Source organism: Procambarus clarkii, unplaced genomic scaffold (assembly GCF_040958095.1).
Source record: "Procambarus clarkii isolate CNS0578487 unplaced genomic scaffold, FALCON_Pclarkii_2.0 HiC_scaffold_122, whole genome shotgun sequence".
Classification (NCBI taxonomy): domain Eukaryota; kingdom Metazoa; phylum Arthropoda; class Malacostraca; order Decapoda; family Cambaridae; genus Procambarus; species Procambarus clarkii.
Window position 1 is genome coordinate 120,072 of NW_027189155.1, and position 19,050 is coordinate 139,121.

General features: G+C 19.2%; 1 protein-coding gene across 1 annotated transcript in view; it reads left to right on the forward strand.

Annotated features, from left to right (window-relative positions):
• Positions 1–228: 228 nt before the first annotated feature.
• Positions 229–19,050, forward strand: part of LOC138360806 (reticulocyte-binding protein homolog 1-like) — a gene marked incomplete at its 5' end in the record, with an annotated part of 46,820 nt that continues 27,998 nt past the window's right edge. Inside the window, 8 exons of the mRNA XM_069320344.1 lie at positions 229–1,139; positions 1,275–1,439; positions 1,880–2,392; positions 2,891–3,739; positions 5,584–5,664; positions 5,922–6,074; positions 15,253–15,606; positions 15,856–16,023. Coding sequence (XP_069176445.1) covers positions 229–1,139; positions 1,275–1,439; positions 1,880–2,392; positions 2,891–3,739; positions 5,584–5,664; positions 5,922–6,074; positions 15,253–15,606; positions 15,856–16,023 — 3,194 coding nt within the window. The remainder of the gene's footprint in view (positions 1,140–1,274; positions 1,440–1,879; positions 2,393–2,890; positions 3,740–5,583; positions 5,665–5,921; positions 6,075–15,252; positions 15,607–15,855; positions 16,024–19,050) is intronic.

Genomic DNA, 19,050 nt, shown 5'->3' on the forward strand with positions numbered 1-19,050 from the left:
AGATTTATATAGAAATTTATTATTAAATTGCTTCATTTTCGGTACAGCAGTAGCAAAAGGGCCGATTGTTAATGTTAGTAAAAAAAATAAAATATCTATAAAAGATAATCAAATAGAAATAAATGAAGTTGAAGAATATAAACCAGTTTTTGAGTTTATTAATTTGTTTGATTTTTATCCCGACATGTCAGCAAAATCTTTTAATGATTGTGATTTTGTTTTTTTTAGAACTTATTTTAATAGAAAAAACTTATTAGATTTAAGATATAAAAAAGATTATATAAAAGAAAATATTACATCTTTTGTAGAAGAAAATGAAAGCAATTATAAAGAAACAGAAATAGAAAGAAAATTAAGATCATCTACTTTTGAAAGTAATATTAGTAATAAAAATGACAATAAATTTGAAGTATATGAATACCACGGTTATATAAAAAATAAATTATTAAAAGAAATAGGTTATGATATAGAAGAAAGTGAATTAATTGATAGTAGTATGTGTGAAGTTCATTTATTAAATGATACTGTTATTAAATTTATAATAACAAATAGAGTAGAAAAGCCGTGGCATATCCTTAAATATTATAATAGTTTAGATCAATTGTTCGGAAAAGGTATTTGTCATTTTACTAATAAAGATCAGGCAGCACTTAACGCAGCAAGTCGAGCATTAGTTGACAATATGGCTATTAACGCAGGCCCTATTGTTGAAGTAGCGACACATTTGTTAAGTCCTTCTCAAAAAAATTTAAATGAGATTAAACCTTTTATGATAATAAGACGAGATGATGATGATGCATCTACACTTAATGCTCCCGCAATTCGTTCTACTAATATAAATAGTAATATTAATGAGATTTTAGCAGTTAGAAGAGAGATTGATAATATTTACGACCAAGATTCTAATTTATCAAATTTAGGTGTTGGAGATTTCTCAGGAATGAGTGAAGCAGCCAGAACTTCGTCTGGTGTTTCTCAATTATTAACAGCAAATAATCAAATATTAAAAGATATAACAAAACAGATTGATAATTTTACAATACCTTTGATTAATTCTATTATTGAGTTTTACTCTGTTTATAATTCTAAAGATGATGATATTTTCGGTGATTTAAAAGTTATAGCATTAGCAAGTACAAGTATAGTTAATAAACAAATAAGAAGTAATCAATTACAATCATTAATAAATACTTTACCTGGTGATTTTAGAAATCTTATTAAACAAAAAGAATTGTTAAAAGAATTATTATATACTTATGATTTAAACCCGACAGAAATTATTAAAAATGATATTGAGTTAGAACAAGAGAGAAAATATCAAGAGCAAATACAAATGCAAATGCAAAATCAAGAAATTATTAAGCAAGAATTAGAAAAAGAAAAAGTTTTAAGTGAAGTTAATAAAAATAATGCTATTGCTGAAAAAACAAAAGAAGAAAGTGAGATTAATAGTATTGATAAATTATCAAAAGTTGTTTCTAATAATAATAATGATGTACAAACAACTATTGAGCAAGTTTTAAATAATCAAAATTCTATATATTAAAGGTTTTTAAATGGAAGATAATAACGTTATAAGTAAAGAAGATAAACATATTATTAAATTAAAAGAAGATAAAATTGATTTAATTAAAAATATATATAAATCATCAAGTACTAATTATAAAAATGTTTTAAATTTATTAAATATATTAATATATATTGAAAAAGAAAGTTTAGAAAAAGTAAGTGTAGAAAATTTAAAAAGTAAACAATATTTAATAAAATATTTAAGAAATTTAATTACAGATATTGAAAATTGTTAAATTTGACATATTTTAAAAAAATATATATATTAAATATAGTAATATTTTATAATTTATAATATTGTAAAAAAAAGGTGAATGTATGTATGATGATATAGAAAAAATTGTATCTTCTTTTGATAATAAAAAAGAATATATAGAAGAAGTAAAAGATATAGAAGAATTAAAAGATACAGAAGATTTAGAAGATTTAGAAGATTTAGAAGATTTAGAAGATTTAGAAGATTTAGAAGATTTAGAAGATTTAGAAGATTTAGAAGATTTAGAAGAAGTAAAAGAAGTAAAAGATAAAGAAGAAGTAAAAGATAAAGAAGAAGTAAAAGATAAAGAAGAAGTAAAAGAAGTAAAAGATAAAGAAGAAGTAAAAGAAGTAAAAGATAAAGAAGAAGTAAAAGAAGAAGTAAAAAAATTTAATGCAGAAGATTTATTAACTTTAGAAGAAAAAGAAAAGAAAAATAAATTTTTAGAAGAAATAGAATTAATAAGTCCAGAGTTTAAGGATGGTTTAGATGTTTATTTAAAAGAAAAACAATTATCAATGTATAATGACATAGATAATTATATAAATAATTTTGTTTCAAATATAAGTAAAATATTAGAACCAATTTATAATAAATTTCAAAACGAAGAAAAAGAAAATTTTTATAAAACAAAAGAAGTAAATGAAAAAGAATTATTAGATTTTATTAATAATCAAGATAATATAGTAAAAGATGCATTATTAAATAGAATTAATAACAATGATTTAGATAGTGTTATTGAATACTATAAAAATAATAAAATAAAAATACAGATGTAAATAAAAATATAAATGAGATTAAAATTATTGATAATACTAAAAAAAATAATAAAAATTTTAGTGAAAAAATAATACAAATAATACTCAAAGTTATAACAACAAATCTTTTGATGATATATTAAAAGAAATACAAAATTAATTAATTTAAAAAAGGAAAATAAAATGGCAGTTAATACTTCAAGTTCAATACCAGCAGGCATTAAAAATTATTTTGATGCAGCATTTTTAAGTAGAGCGCAAGCAAATTGTGTTATAGATCAATTTGCTACTCAAAAAACATTACCAGATAATTCTTCTAAAACATTCACTTTTAAAAGAATTGAAAAATTACCTATTAACAAAACCCCATTGGTTGAGGGTGTTACACCAGCAGGTTCAACATCTGTTCAAACATCTATTGATGTAGTTTTAGAACAAAAGGGTGATTTCCAATATCACACAGATGTTATGCTAAAAACAGGAGATAAAAATTTAGCAGTTGAAATTGGCGGAGCCATGGGACAACAATGTAGAGAAAGTTTAGAAAGTTCTAGATATGACGTCTTAATTGGTGGTACTAATGTTGTTTATGCAAATAAAGTAGCAAATAGAAGTAGTATTGTATCTGTAATATCTAAAGATGATTTAAATACAGCAGTAAGAACATTAAATTCAGCAAATGCTAAAAAAATAACTGAGTTTGTAAAATCAACTCCTAATTTTGCAACACAACCAGTTAATCACGCTTACGTAGCGATTTTACATCCAGATCAAGAGTTTGATGTAAGAGGTTTAACAGGTTTTATATCAGCAGAAATGTATTCAACACCAACTGATCGTATCAATGGAGAGATTGGTAAATTGGGTGATGTTAGATTTGTTACTTCTAGTTTAGTTCCTAAATTTGCTAATGCAGGTGGTGCAGCAGGTGCTAATATTAGTACAAATGGTACAAATGCAGATATTTATCCTATGTTTATTCTAGGCAAAGAGGCATTTGGTATAGTTAATCATAAATCTCAATCAAGTTATGAAGTTGGGTTTTATGATGCTCAATCTACTGATTCCGACCCGATGGCACAGAGAGCAAGAAGTTACTGGAAAGTATTAGATAAAACAGTTATTTTAAATAATGCATTTATGATTAGAATAGAAAGTGCAGTAAAAAATTGATTTAATTATAAAAAAATAGTGTGTTTTTTGACACACTATTTTTTTTTATATATAATAAAATTATAAAATAAAAAAAAGGAGTTTTATATGTATGATGCTTTATTTAAAGTAAAAAAATTAGATGATAATACATATTTATTATGTGTAGACATTTCTTCTTTTTCTAAAAAAGAAGAAGATAAAGAAGATAAAGAAAAAGATATTAGTATTGTTAGTTATGATGATAAATATAAAGAGTTTTCTTGTTCTAATAAAGAAGAGTTAATTAGTAAAATACAAATTTTATTAAATAAAAAAACAAATACAATGAATAAAAAAGAAGAAAGTTTTGAAGAAATAATTAATAAAATGAATTAATAATAAAAAAGGAATGAATGAATGAAAAGTTTAGAAAAAAATGAAAATGAAAATAAAAATGTAAATAAAGTTAAATATGTACTTATAAATGTAAGTACTCCAGCGGATAACACAATTGTTAGTGACAAAATTGGTTTTGTTGGTTTAAATGGAGTTTTATATAATTTTCAATACAATTATGATTTTGTATTACCATATGATGTTTATGAGCATTTAAAAAATTTAACTTATAATAAAATTGAAAGAAAAGAAATTATTAGAAATAATCAAATAACTGTTTATCAAAAACAAAAACCTACTAAAGTTTATAATATTGAATTAAAAAATAGTTTTGATTTTGATACTGATTTTTTTAAAAAATATGATGCATCAAATCTTTTATTATCAAAAGCAGAAGCAATTTTAATAAATAAAGAAATATCAAAAGAGTATTCAATATTGTTAAATGAAGAGTTTAATGATGAATAATATTATAAGTATATTAATTAGAATTGAAACTAAATTAACTAGTTTAATGAAATATTTAAATATAGATTTAAAAAATGATAGTAAATATACATTATTAAAAGAAGATGACTTTAATTATATATTATTAAGTTATGCTAGTATTAGTGTTAAAGAAATAGAAGAATTAATGTGTTTTTTTAATATAAAATCATATAGTGTTAAAGTTTTTATAAAAAATAATTATCAATATACTATTAAAAAATAAAAATAAAAATGGAAATTATAAATGTTAGTTAGTGAAATATTAGAAATTGTAAGAGATATTATAAGTGATAAACAATATTCTTCTAATGAATATGAAGATGATACTTTAATTAAAAATGATTTATTATTATATTATCTTAATTTAAGTATAAATGATATTTGTAAAAGTTTATCATTAAAACAAACACATAAAAATATAAATTATAATATAAATATTTTAAGTAATCAATATTTATATAATTTAAATAATAGTATATATAATATTGAAGATGTTATATTGTATGATATTGAAGAAAATAAAAATACTTTTTTAGATAGAAAATATTATAATGATGAAAAATATAATATAATAAATATTGATAATACATTATCAAAACCTGTTTTTTATTGTTTAGATTATGAAACTGATAAAATTTTAATTTTTCCTAAACCAAATAAAGATTATACTTTAAAATTAAGATGCAATATTGTTAATAATGTAAGTTTAAATGAAGAATACCCACTTGATTTTGATTTATCCGAATTATCTATACAGTATATATTATATAGAGTTTTTTTACATAAAGATATAGATGTAAGAGATGAGTCAACATCTAAATATCATTATAATAATTATAGTAATTTATTATTAAAAAATAGAGCAAGATATAATAATAATAATTACAATAATATGATTTTAAACAGTAATTATAATTAATAAAGAATAAAAAATGGCATATAGAAATAATGAATACAATTTAAAATTAGATAATTTTGCAGGTATTAATAATAAAAATAAAACAAAATCTTTAAAAGATAATGAATTAGTTAATTCTGTAAATTTAGATATAGATAGCACTGGTAAAGTTTCAACAAGATCTGGTTATACTAAATTACTAAATTTTAATGATGCTCATAGTTTATTTAGTGATAATGATTTTATTTATATGATTAATAATGATGATTTAATAAAAATTGATAAAAATTTAAATAAAACAATTATAGATATTGATTATAAAAACTTAAATACAAAATTTTTAAAATATAATAAAATTTAATTATAACTAATAAAAACTTTATTAGAAAATATATTAACAATAAAGTTTATCAATTTCCAGCGCCTATTGTTAATGAATACAATCATACATTACTAGAAGGTAATCTAAAAAAAGGAATATATAAGATTGCTATTTGTTATGTAGAAGAAGATACTAATATAGAATATTCAACACTAGATAGTTATATTGTAGAAATAGAAGAAGATAATAAAAGTATTAATTTATATAATTTACCTTTCACTAATATAGATACTTTAAAATATTATAGATTATATATTAGTGAAAGAAATAGTGAAGTATTATATCATTATGATGATTTTTTAATAGAAAACACAAATAATATTATTATAAATGAAAAATTAAAATATACAACTTTAAAAAATCAATTTTTAACAAATATAAAAAACGGTGAAGATATAACTATATTAAATAGTGTTATATATACTAGTTTAAATAACTATTTATATTTTACTGATTACTATAGTTTTTTAACTAAAAATACAAACTATATATTGTTTGAAGATAATATATTAAATATAGCATCAACTATAAATAGTATTATTATATTTACTGAAAATAGTATATATTACTTAAATGATAAATTAGAAAAAATTATAAATTGTAAATGTGTAAAAAATACATTAACTTATGATGATAATAATGATATATATATATACAGCGATCGAGGACAAATAAAAATAGAGTATTTAAGTAATAAAATAAATTTATTAACTGAAAATAATTTTATACCAGATTTACAAGAAGTTGGAAGTGCTATATATATGAAAAACGACGGTATTAAAAAAATTATAAATAGTTTTAATACTAATACAAAAAATAATAATTTCACAGTTAATGATTATACAGATGCTGAAATTATAAGAAGAAGTTAAAAAAATAAATATTTAAAAAAGGAAAAAAATAAATGAAACAAATAATGACAGGTAATTTTTATTATCAAATTTTAGATAAAGATTTAAAAGTTAAAGAAGAGTTTGAAGTTAAAAATCTAGTTTTACAGGAAGGACATAATGATTTCGCAAATGTGTACTTTGGTTCAACTAGTAAAAGAAATAATTTTTATATATTTTTATATCAAAATAATTATACTCCTGTTTATTCTGATACTTTAACATCTTTATTGACAAATGCATCTGAATTTGTTAATTATGATGAAACTACAAGACAATTATATAATAATACAATTTCATCTTCTGCTTTAGTTAGTAATGATGCTAATAAAGCAATTTTTACATTTAACACATCTGGTACAATTTACGGTTCTGTAATTTGTACATCAAGTACAAAAAATTCAAGTGCTGGTATTGCTGTTGCTGCTGCAAAATTTTCAAGTAGTAAAACTGTTAATGCGGGAGAAGCATTAACAGTTAAATATGAAATACAATTTAGTAATTAATTATGAATAAGAATTATATAATAAAATATATAATAAAAAATAATACTAATAATATATGTAGTAGTTATATACCTTTTGCTAAAAAAAAATGTTTTGATATACAACAAGAATTAAATAATGATATTAAAGCAGATGATATTAAAGTTTATAATTTATTAGATGTTTTAATAACTATTAAAACATCTGGTATTTATCAAACAGTTTATATTGATAGTAAAAACTCTTGTTATGATTTTTCTAACGGTTTAACTACTACTAATTTATTAACAAAAATAAATAATACTTATAAATTTAATAGTTTTTATCCATCGGCTTATCAACAAGAATTAAATAATAATTTATTAAATAGTTTTCAATATTATGATAATTTATCTTTTAATGAAGATGAAGATGCTATAAGTAAAAATTTACAATATAGTGAATATAACTCTAATTATACTGTTAGATATAGTCAACAATACTATATTTATTCATCACAGTTTACAGGTGAAATGAGTAAAGTAGTTCAAATATTATTAGGTTCTAAAAAGTTAATACATTATAGTAGTAATTTTTATAAAACACATACAATTTTAACTACAAAAGATAATAGAAAATGGATTTGTCAAGTAGGAAATGATGGTGTTTATATAAAATTATTAGATATTTGTGATACTAAAAACACTATATCTTTCAATGAATTAGGTTATACACCAACGGGTAAACAATTTGTTATTGATGAAAAAACAACTCAATTATTAAGTGCTGATGATATGAAAGAATTTTATTTAAATTCATATTTCTTATATCAAAATAGTTCGTGGGCTAGTAATAAAAGTGGTAAAATATTAACAAATAATTGTTATAAATATGAAGATAATTATAAAAAATTTTACAGATATGAAATACAATTTAATGAAGTTAAAAATAATAATGATGATTATTATTATATAAACAGTTGTAACTTAACGAAAAAAGATGAGGGTTTCATATGGTATGATATTTTTGAAAGTTCAACACCAACTCAAATTAAAATACCACAAAAATCTTTTGGTAATCAATTAATTACATTTGATGCAAAAAAAATAGGTATACAAAATTTTGATGATAGAATATTAGATGCTCCTATATTTTCTTATTTTGATGAAGATGATGAATTAGTAAATCTAAAATATTATAGAAAAAAATATAATCAAAAAATTTATAAAAACACATTAAATAATATAGAAGTTAATTATAATAATAATAATTTATTATTATATAAAGATACTTATGGAGACTATGTTAACTTCGGAGAAATTAAAGTTTATAGAGATGATGCTGTTTATTATGATATAGGTTTTTATTGTAAAAATCTAAATTATAGAACAACAGTGCCTTCGGGTTATTATTCTTATACAAAAGTATTTTCTAATAATCAAAAAGTTAATGATAGTAAATCAATTATTGAAAAAGGTTTAAATGAAGATAATTCTATATTATTAACAATTAATGATAGACCAACATATGGGAAAGATATATATGGACCTTTAGAAACTTATCAAGAAATTGGAATTGATAATAATGAAATAAATTATGAGCATATTATAATAAATAATAATAATAGAAGTTCATTTGTTATTTATAGATATAATAAAATAAATGATAAAGTAATTACAAATAAAATATATGAGAAATTTAATTTAACGTTTAAAAATTTATATTTAATAAATTATAATACAAATAGTAATAATAATAATTTAACATTTGATTTTATTTTTAATAATTCAACAAATTTAGATACTATTTATAATAGTGCTAATAATCAAAACACATTTATTAAAACATTAATAGTTAATGATAAAGATACATATATAAGAGATAGTGTATATTTAAATAATTTAGAAAGTTTAATATTAAGTACTCAATATAATAGTCAAAATAATGTTAATGAGAGTTTTAATGAAAATATTATTTTTCAATGTCATAATAAAAATGAAATTATAAATTTATCAACAAGTTTAAATTATACTGATTTTAATAAAAATACACCCGACTTTAATCAAGTTTATCAATTTTTTAATTTTCAACAAGATGCTTTTAGTTATAAATATTGTATAAATGAAGATTTAAATAAGTTGTCATTTTTGACAAATATTAATGAATTTAATAATATTAATAATAACAATAGTATAAATTTTGTAGGAATACCATTTTATACTAAATAAATAAATAAATAAAAGGTTTAAATATATATGACAGTTAAAGTTTATTATTCAACTGATGCATCAGCCCCAACACTTAATGGAACAGCAGGAAGTTTAATTAATTTGCTAGATGCAGTATTAGTTAACGGGTATGGTAGTAAAACATCATTGGGATGGACTAAAAAATATTCTGGAACTAATAAAGCAGTTTATCAAGTTCATTCAAGTGCATCATTGTCATCTTCTGTATTAAGAGTTCAAGATGACGGTAACAGTTGGCTAACTACAACAGCAAGTAGTGCTACTTTTAGAAATGCTATAATAAATATAGCAGAAAATGCAACAGATGTAGATACATTAATAAATCAAATTACATCATCTTTTAATGTTAATAAAGTTTTTTATGTAAGAAAATCATTAACATTAGATACAACAGCAAGATCATGGTTAGTAGTTGGTGATGAAAGAGCATTTTATTTAATAACTTTTAACACTGGTGATACAACGGGAGCGGTGTTTACAACATTCGTTGGTGATATTATTACTACTAATACAAATGATAAATACTGTTTTACTATTTTAGGAAATACAACAGAATTATCAACAACAGCAACATCTTTATCTACAAATATTTTTGAATTAAAAACATCTTTATCAACAGATAATTTTACAAACTCTTTGAGAAGTTTCGATGGTTTAAATAAAAGTGTGCAACTTGGTAAAATGACTTATAATCCAATCCAAACACGTATTGGAGTTGGAGGTTTTACTTATCCTAATACGACAGATAATAGTTTAATTATTCAAAAAGTAATTTTGATACAATCTAGTTTTATTCGAGGTTCATTACCAGGTCTTATGAATATTGCGCATAATTTACCGGGATCTAATTTAGACACTTTTGATAGTTCTGATAGTAATACTTATATTATTATAAGTAATAGTGCAGGTTCTTTTACTCATCAATTTGCTTTAAACTTAACAAATTGGAGAACTAATTTATTATGACTATAAGATATTTAACACATACATCTAATATATCATTAAATGGAACAGCGGGAAGTTTAATAAATTTATTAGATAATACAATAGTTTTAAATTCAGGATGGACTAAAGTTTTTTCAGGAACTAATAAAGCAATTTATAAAAATGCATCAAATAAACTCATAAGAGTTCAAGATGATGGAAATACATTATTAACAACAACAGCATCGGCAGGAACTACTAAAGATGCTGTATTAATTGCTTGTGAAAGTGCAACAGATGTAGATACTATGACAAATATTTATCCTACGTCTACTCAATTATCTACCGCTTTACAATTTAAAAAAAGTAATACAGCAGATAGTGTTAGTAGACCATATTGCATTGTTTATAATGAGAAATTTTTTTATTTATTTAATGATCCATTAAACACTAATTTCAATAACATTTTCGAACCAATTTTTTTCGGTGATGTTATAAGTTATAAAACTAATGATATTTATAATACAGTAATTCACGCAGTAGAAAGTGTAAATAGTAATAGTAGTACAAGTAATACATTTAATACACAGATAAGTTCTTTACCTGCAAGTCAAACTTGTACTTATAAACAAAGAGATATAGCAACTACAACTATATCAAAAAAAGTTGGTAAAATAAATGGTTTAATAGTTAATACTTTTAACTATTTAAATTTCGATGGTATTATTAAATTAAATAAAATAAATATTATAGAAGATAGCGTTTTCTATGGTTATTTTCCGAACATTTATACTACAGATGAGCAAAATTTAATGTATAATAATAAATTTGATTTTGTAAACATTAATAATGTAGATTATATTTATATATTAACAAATAATAATAAAGTTTATTATATAAAATTGATAGAAGAATAAAAAAATGGCTCAAATAACATATATAGCAAGAGATTATACAAAATTAAATTTAAGTCAAATTGTCAATGTAGATAATTTAGTTTTAGATTTTAATAATAAAAGAAAATTAATAAGAACTAATTTAACATCAAATCAAAGTTATGTGTCGGGTGTTATTACAGCAAATAATTTATATGTAAATAGAAAAATTATTGCTTATAATAAAGAAGATAATAGTATTATAAATTATACATATTCAAATATCAACGATGGAACTTATATTTTAGATTTAAAAAATTATAAAAAAGAAGTTTTAGTTATTGTTTTAGATTTTAATTTTAAAACAACTTTGAAAAATAATATAACATCATCACAAACAGATATAAAAATTAATAATATACCATTTTTTGACAAAAATGAAAATATAGTATGTAATTTAAAAAATAGTATTTTAAAAATAAATAATGAAAATATGTTAATTACAAATCAAGTTATAGATTATGTAAATAATGAAACTAATTTAACTGTAGTAAGAGCATATAATAATACAATAGCAAATAATCATTTAATTAATAATGAAGTTAATTTATTAAATTATAATTCTTACATATTTGATAAAATAATACCATCATAATAAATAAATAAAGATAAATAAAAATGGCAATAAATGTAAATTTTTCAAACTATTATACACCTCCAGATTTTAATAATTTAAATGTAGAATTAAACTATTTATTAATTTTATTAAATGATGTTACAAAAAATAATGATAGTAATTATAATATTATTACAAAAATATCTAATATAATAGATAATACAAAGAATTTAGATAATTATGAAAGTTCATATATTATAATTTTAAAAGATATTATAAAAGCAATAACTACAAATAATATATATCAAAATTATTTTATTAACACTAATGATTTTATAAAAACATTAGATAATTCATTAACATCAAGAAATATATTAATTACTATTAATGATAATATAAATAGTAATGATATATTTACAAGTTTTTTAAATCATAATGTTATAGTTAAAGAGTTTTTAAAAAGTCAATTAATATTAAACTTAAATAAAATTATTATGAGTGTTATGTTGTTAATATTGACAGTAATTCAACTTTTAGATATGATAATTATAACTTTAATAGTTATACTTATTTTAATAATAATTATTATGCTTTAAAAAATGATGGATTATATTTATTAAATAATAGTAATAAAGATAATAATGAAAATATAAAAAGTTATTTAAAAACAAAATATTATGATTTTAATACTATACAAAGTAAACAATTAGATTATTGTTTTTTAATTATAAAAAATAATGGACAAGTTAATTTAAAAGTTATAGATGAAAGAAATAAACAATATTTATATAAAATTAACAGTATTAACACAGATGAAAAAACAAGACTAAAATTTGGTAATAATTTACGTTCTAATAGTTTTTCTTTTGAATTAACAAGTGAAGAAGATTTTACATTAGATAATTGTACTTTTATACCTTTGATATTAAATAAGAAAACATAAATAATAAAAAAAAAGGATTAAAAAAATGGCAAGTACAGATACTGTTATAAATAGTATAATAGAACAAAATAGACAATTTGCTACTGATTTTGTAAAAGATGCTCAAAATAATTCAAATGATGCTTTAAATTATGCTGATATAAATAGTCCCGTTTACAATGTTAGTAGTGTTAATTACAAAAACTTAAATATTAACAAACCAGTTCTAAATGTTGATAGTTTTGAAAGTGATTTTTATAATTTTTTAAACCCATTAAAGGAAGATTTTAAAGATAAATTTGATGAGTTTTTAAATAAATATTTTAGTGATATTTTATCTTTCAAAGATGATGAAGAATATTTAAAAGATATTATTAAAAATGGTTATAAAATAAATAATAATGATAATATTATAAATAAAGCAAAAGATAAAACTTATAAAGAATATATTAATTTAAATGAAGATATTATTAAAAGTTTTGATAATAAAGGTTTTAAATTGCCATCTGGTTTATTAATAGAGCAATTATCTAGAAATAAAGAACATATAATAATAATATTTCAAATATAATAAGAGATGTTATGATTAAAGAAATTGATATTAATGTTGATTTAATTAAATTTAGTATAACAAATATTTTAAATCAAAAAAATAACGCTATAAATAATACATTAAATTATATAAAAAGTTATATTTTATTAAATGATAATACACAACAATTTATTGAAAGTAAAACTAATAATTATGTAAAATTAAATAATGTTTTAAATGATTATTATAAAAATATTTTAATTGATTTAGATAATCAAATAAAAATAGATTTAGCAAATATGAATAAAAATTTAAACATAAAAACAAGTGAAAATGAATATTATATAAAAGCAGCGCAAATGAAAACAAACGCCGCTTTAAGTGTTGCCGAAGTTTTGAGAGGTATAGGACAAAGTGCTATATCAGCAAATAATGCAGTTTTACAGTTAGCAGATAGTACTACAAGAACAAGTTAAAGTTAAAAAGGAATAAAAATGAATGACAAGTATTATTATGATAGAGTTAATGTAACTCAAAGAAATAAAGAAATAAATGACAATACTCCAAAAAATTTTATAGATGTTGCATTAAATTTAAATAATTCTTATAAAAATATAAGAGATGCAAATAATTATACTAATAATTTACAAAATGATGCAGACAAAAATTTTGATTTTGTAAATAATACTTTAAAAAATTTAAACAGTACAAATAATCAAAATAATAATAATGATAATAGTTTAAATAATAATATTGAAAATGTTTTAAAAAATAGTTTAAATAGTTTATTAAATTATAATAATAAAACATACACAAATAATAATGATTATGATTTAAATAAAGTAAAAGATGTAAATTTATTTAAAGATAAAGATGTACAAGATCAAGCATTTATTAATTTTAATTTAAGAAATGCTTATAGTAATTTATTAAATAAATTAAACAATAATGCCTACGATGGTAATTTATCAATAGCAAAAAATTTAGAAAATAAAGCAATTAGAAATCAAACATTATCTCAAATAAATGAATTAAAACCTATTTTAAATCAATCACAAAATTTTATTAATGATATTAATTTAAAACAAACATTAATGAATAGTAATGAAAATAAGTTAAATAATTTATTAAAACAACAGAATATAGATGAAAATGTTATTAATAATAATATAAAAAAGATAATTTATTTCAAAATAATTTAATAAATAATATAGATAATATAAGTAAAATAAGTAATTTATTAGATACTAATAAACAAAAAGAATTAATAAATAATTATAAATTAAATGATTATCAATTAACTAGTGAAGATTATCAAAATGTTAAAGATAGATTATTAAGTAATAATCAAAAAATTGAAAAATATAATAAAACTTTTAATAATTTAACAGCAAGAGAGCAGAATGATGAAATAAGTAATATTTTAAAAGATGTTCAAAAAGAAAAAACATTAAATTTAAATCAAAATGATTTTCTTAATTTTATGTTAAAAACTGGTAATATAAATGCTTTACAACCATTTTTATTTAATAAAAAAGACAATACAGATTATACTTTTAAAAATGTAGACGAAACTGGTAATGAAACAGAAATTAAAACAAAAACTTAAATGACATATTAAATTATAAAAAATTAATAAGTAGTAATAATAATAATGAATAAATAATATTTTTATATTTTTTGACTTTAAAAATCTTTTTATATAATCTAATAATATATAAAAAGATTTATTTTTTTTAGGAAATAATTAATGAGTTACAATTTTAATAAATATTATTTAAACAGCAATAATACAGAAGATATTATAAATAATAAAATAAATGATAATATAAAATATAAAGAAAATAATTTTGAAAATCCTGATGAAAAATCTTTTTTTTCAAGAAATTTGGGTGCAGGTATTGACAATCTTCAAGGACAATTATTGTCAGCAGCATCAATTGGTGCTGACATTGTTAATGCAGAAGATTTAAAAAATAATTTACAAGAAAGAGCAGATTTAAATTTTGAAGAAGCGTCTTTAAATAGTAAAGATTTATCATTAGATAATGTTGACAGTCCTACATCTTTTTTAAAGTATGCAGCAGCAAATGTAATAAATCAAGTTCCAAATTTAGCATTAACAATAGGAACAGGTGCAGGTGCAACTCTTACTAATAATCTAGTAAAAAATTTAGCAACTAATTATTTAAAAAAAGATATAAAAGATACAGCAACTAATATGCTTTCAAATAAATTATTAACATCTTTAAGTAAGTATAGTGTTAATAACTTTTCAAATAATAAAGCAATAACTAGTGCTTTATTATTACAAAATTCAGCATTAGAGTCTGGTACAATATATAATGAAGCATTAAAAAATAATGTTGAAAATCCTGTAATCAACTCAATTACAGGTGGATTAATTGCTGGTAGTTTAGAAACAGTAAGTGATAAATTACTTTTAAATAATTTAATAAATAAAAATACACTTAATACATTAAAAAATAATAATTTTAAAGATGTTTCAAAAAATATAGCAAAAAATGCAGCAGCAGAAGGTTCTACAGAAAGTGCTCAATCTTTTGTAGAACGTGCTTTTTCAAATAGAGATTTAACTAATGAAGAAGCATTAAAAGATTACATAGAAAGCGCAGCAGCGGGAGCAACTGTCGGAGGTGCTGTCGGAGGTGCTTCTAATGTAATATCAAATAAATTAAATAATAATAAAATAATAAATACTTTAACTAATAAAGATAATTTTAATATAGATTTAAAATCTAGCAATAAAGATAAAATAAATAATTTAGCAGAACAAATAGATTACAATTATTATAATGAAAATAAAAATGATATAAATAAAATAAAAGATTTAGTTTTTAATTACTATAATGATTTTAATAATGTAAATGAAATAATAAATAATAATGATAATAATTTTAATTATAATAAAATTGATAATGAAGAAATAAATAATTTAATTAAAGATAATGATTTAAACTTAAATAATCAAGAATTAGATAAAATAATAAATAATAAAGTTAATAATATTGCTTTTCAAATTAATAAAGATGAATTTATAAACTCATTAAAATCTAATAAATATGTAGATGTTAGTAATAAAATTATAAAAGATTATTTAAACACTAATAATAATGTTGATACTAATACTAATAATGTTGTTGATACTAATAATGATGTTGTTGATACTAATACTAATAATGTTGTTGATACTAATAATAATGTTGTTGATACTAATAATAATGTTGTTGATACTAATAATAATATTGTTGATACTAATAATAATATTGTTGATACTAATAATAATGTTGTTGATACTAATAATAATAACATTATTGATACTAATAATAATAACATTATTGATACTAATAATAATAACATTATTGATACTAATAATAATAACATTATTGATACTAATAATAATAATAATAACATTATTGATACTAATAATATTAATAATAGTGATATTGATAATTTAATAAATAATGTAGAAATTAAAAAAGTATTTTTAAAAGATTTAAATAATAAAAATATTGATTTAAAAACAATAAAAGAAATTAACAATAATAAAGAATATAATTTAGCATATCAATTAAATAAAGATTTATTTTTAGAAAATTTAAAAAATGATAAAAATAATATATCAAATATTTCTAAAAATATAATAAAAGATTATTTAATTACTAAAAATAATACTAACAATAATATTAACAATAATGTTAAAAATAATATAAATGAATTAAAATTAAAAAATATTGTTAAAAATTATAATAAATCTATTAATTTAAATAATATAGAAGTTAAAAAATTAAATAATAATGAAAATGCTTATTATGATAGAGTTAATAATAAAATAGTTTTAAATTCATCATTAGAAAGTAAAAATAAAGATGAAATAGAAAAAATATTAAAACACGAATTAGTACATGCTTCTTTATTTAAAGTTATTAAAGATAGTAATGATTTAACTAATTATAAAAAAGAATTAAATAAATTATATAAAATTAATAAAAATTTAAAAAATAATGTAGATAATAATTATGATAACAATTTATCTTTTGAAGAAAATATTGAAGAACAAATAGCAATATTTGCAGAAAATAACACTTATAATCAATTAACTAATTTTGATAAATTTTTAAATTTTGTTAAATCTTTATTAAGTAAAATATTTAATAGAGATTTTAATGATGTTGAGTTAATTGATTATATATCAAAAAGAGAAAAACAAGCAATTGATATGTTATCAATAGATAATGCTATTGTTAAAAGTAATTTAGATTTATTAAAAACTTATAATCTAAATGAGTATATGTATTCAAAAGATAAAGAATTAACAAAAGAAGAAAGAGAAGAGTTAATAAATAAAAGAAATTTTGAATTATTTGTTGATAATGATACATTAAAAAACGTAAAAAACTGGTCAGATGTTAATAATTTATTTACTAATTTAAAAGATAAAAGTTTAGAAATGTTTAATAATGTTTTTACAAACTTTAAAAAAATAAATTTATTACTTAATTCTCAAAGAGAATTGCTTTTAAATATGATTTAGAAGATGTAAGAGATGTTTTAAATAATGCTACTTTTTTAAATAATGCTTTAAATAATGACACTACTGATAAATATCTAAATGATTTTAAAAATAATATTTTTAGAAGTGATGACTTTAATAAAAGTGACATAGATAATTTAAATAAATTATTAATGTATTTTCAATATCATACAAATAATTTAAGTGGTTCAATAGCAACAAAAGAAGATATTGAAGAATTTTTTAAAAATAAAAATTTAAACAATAAAGATAAAATAATAGAAAATTATTATAAAGTTATTGATTTAGTTAATAATAATAATAAAAAATCATCAATTATAAAATTTATAAACATTATTAACATAATTAATAAAGATAATAATGTTAATAATAATATTAAAGAAAAATTAAATAATATAAAATTAGATTATTTAGTTGATTTAAATAATGATAATTTTATAAATGAAATAACTAAATTAAATATAAATGAAGAATATAATACTTTAATAAAAGATGAATTAAATTTATTAAATGAAAATATTAAAAAAGGTTATTTTGAGAAGAAATTTACAGGTGAATACATTGTAAAATTAAAAATAAAAGTTAAAGATATAGATAATAATATTACAGAAAGTACTATTGCTGTAAAAAATTATAATACTGAAAGTGAAAGAATTAATGATGAAAAAAATATAAATAAAATAATAGAAGAAATACAAAAAGAAAATAATATAGAAATAATTAAAGAATATGATAAAAAAGTAAATTTTAATTTTAATGAAAGTACTGAAAAAATCATAAATAGATTAAATTTGAAAGGTGTTGATTTAACAGCAGAGCAACAAAAAACAATATATGCTTTAAATAATTTAACAGCAAATAATTTAAAAAGAATTTTCGATGGATTCGGTTATGATACAAACACAATAAATAATATTATTGAAAAAAATAATGAGATAAATAGTGATTTATCTAATGCTTTCTATAAAAAAGAAATGAATGATTTATATAAAAATAAAACAAACATACAAAAACAAATGATTGCAGAAATGTATAACTTACATTTTAATAAAGAGAAAAAACAACACTAAGTAAACTAAGGGGTTTTGCATCATTTATGTTTTTAGGCTTTAATGTGTCAAGTGCAGTATTACAGTTTTTT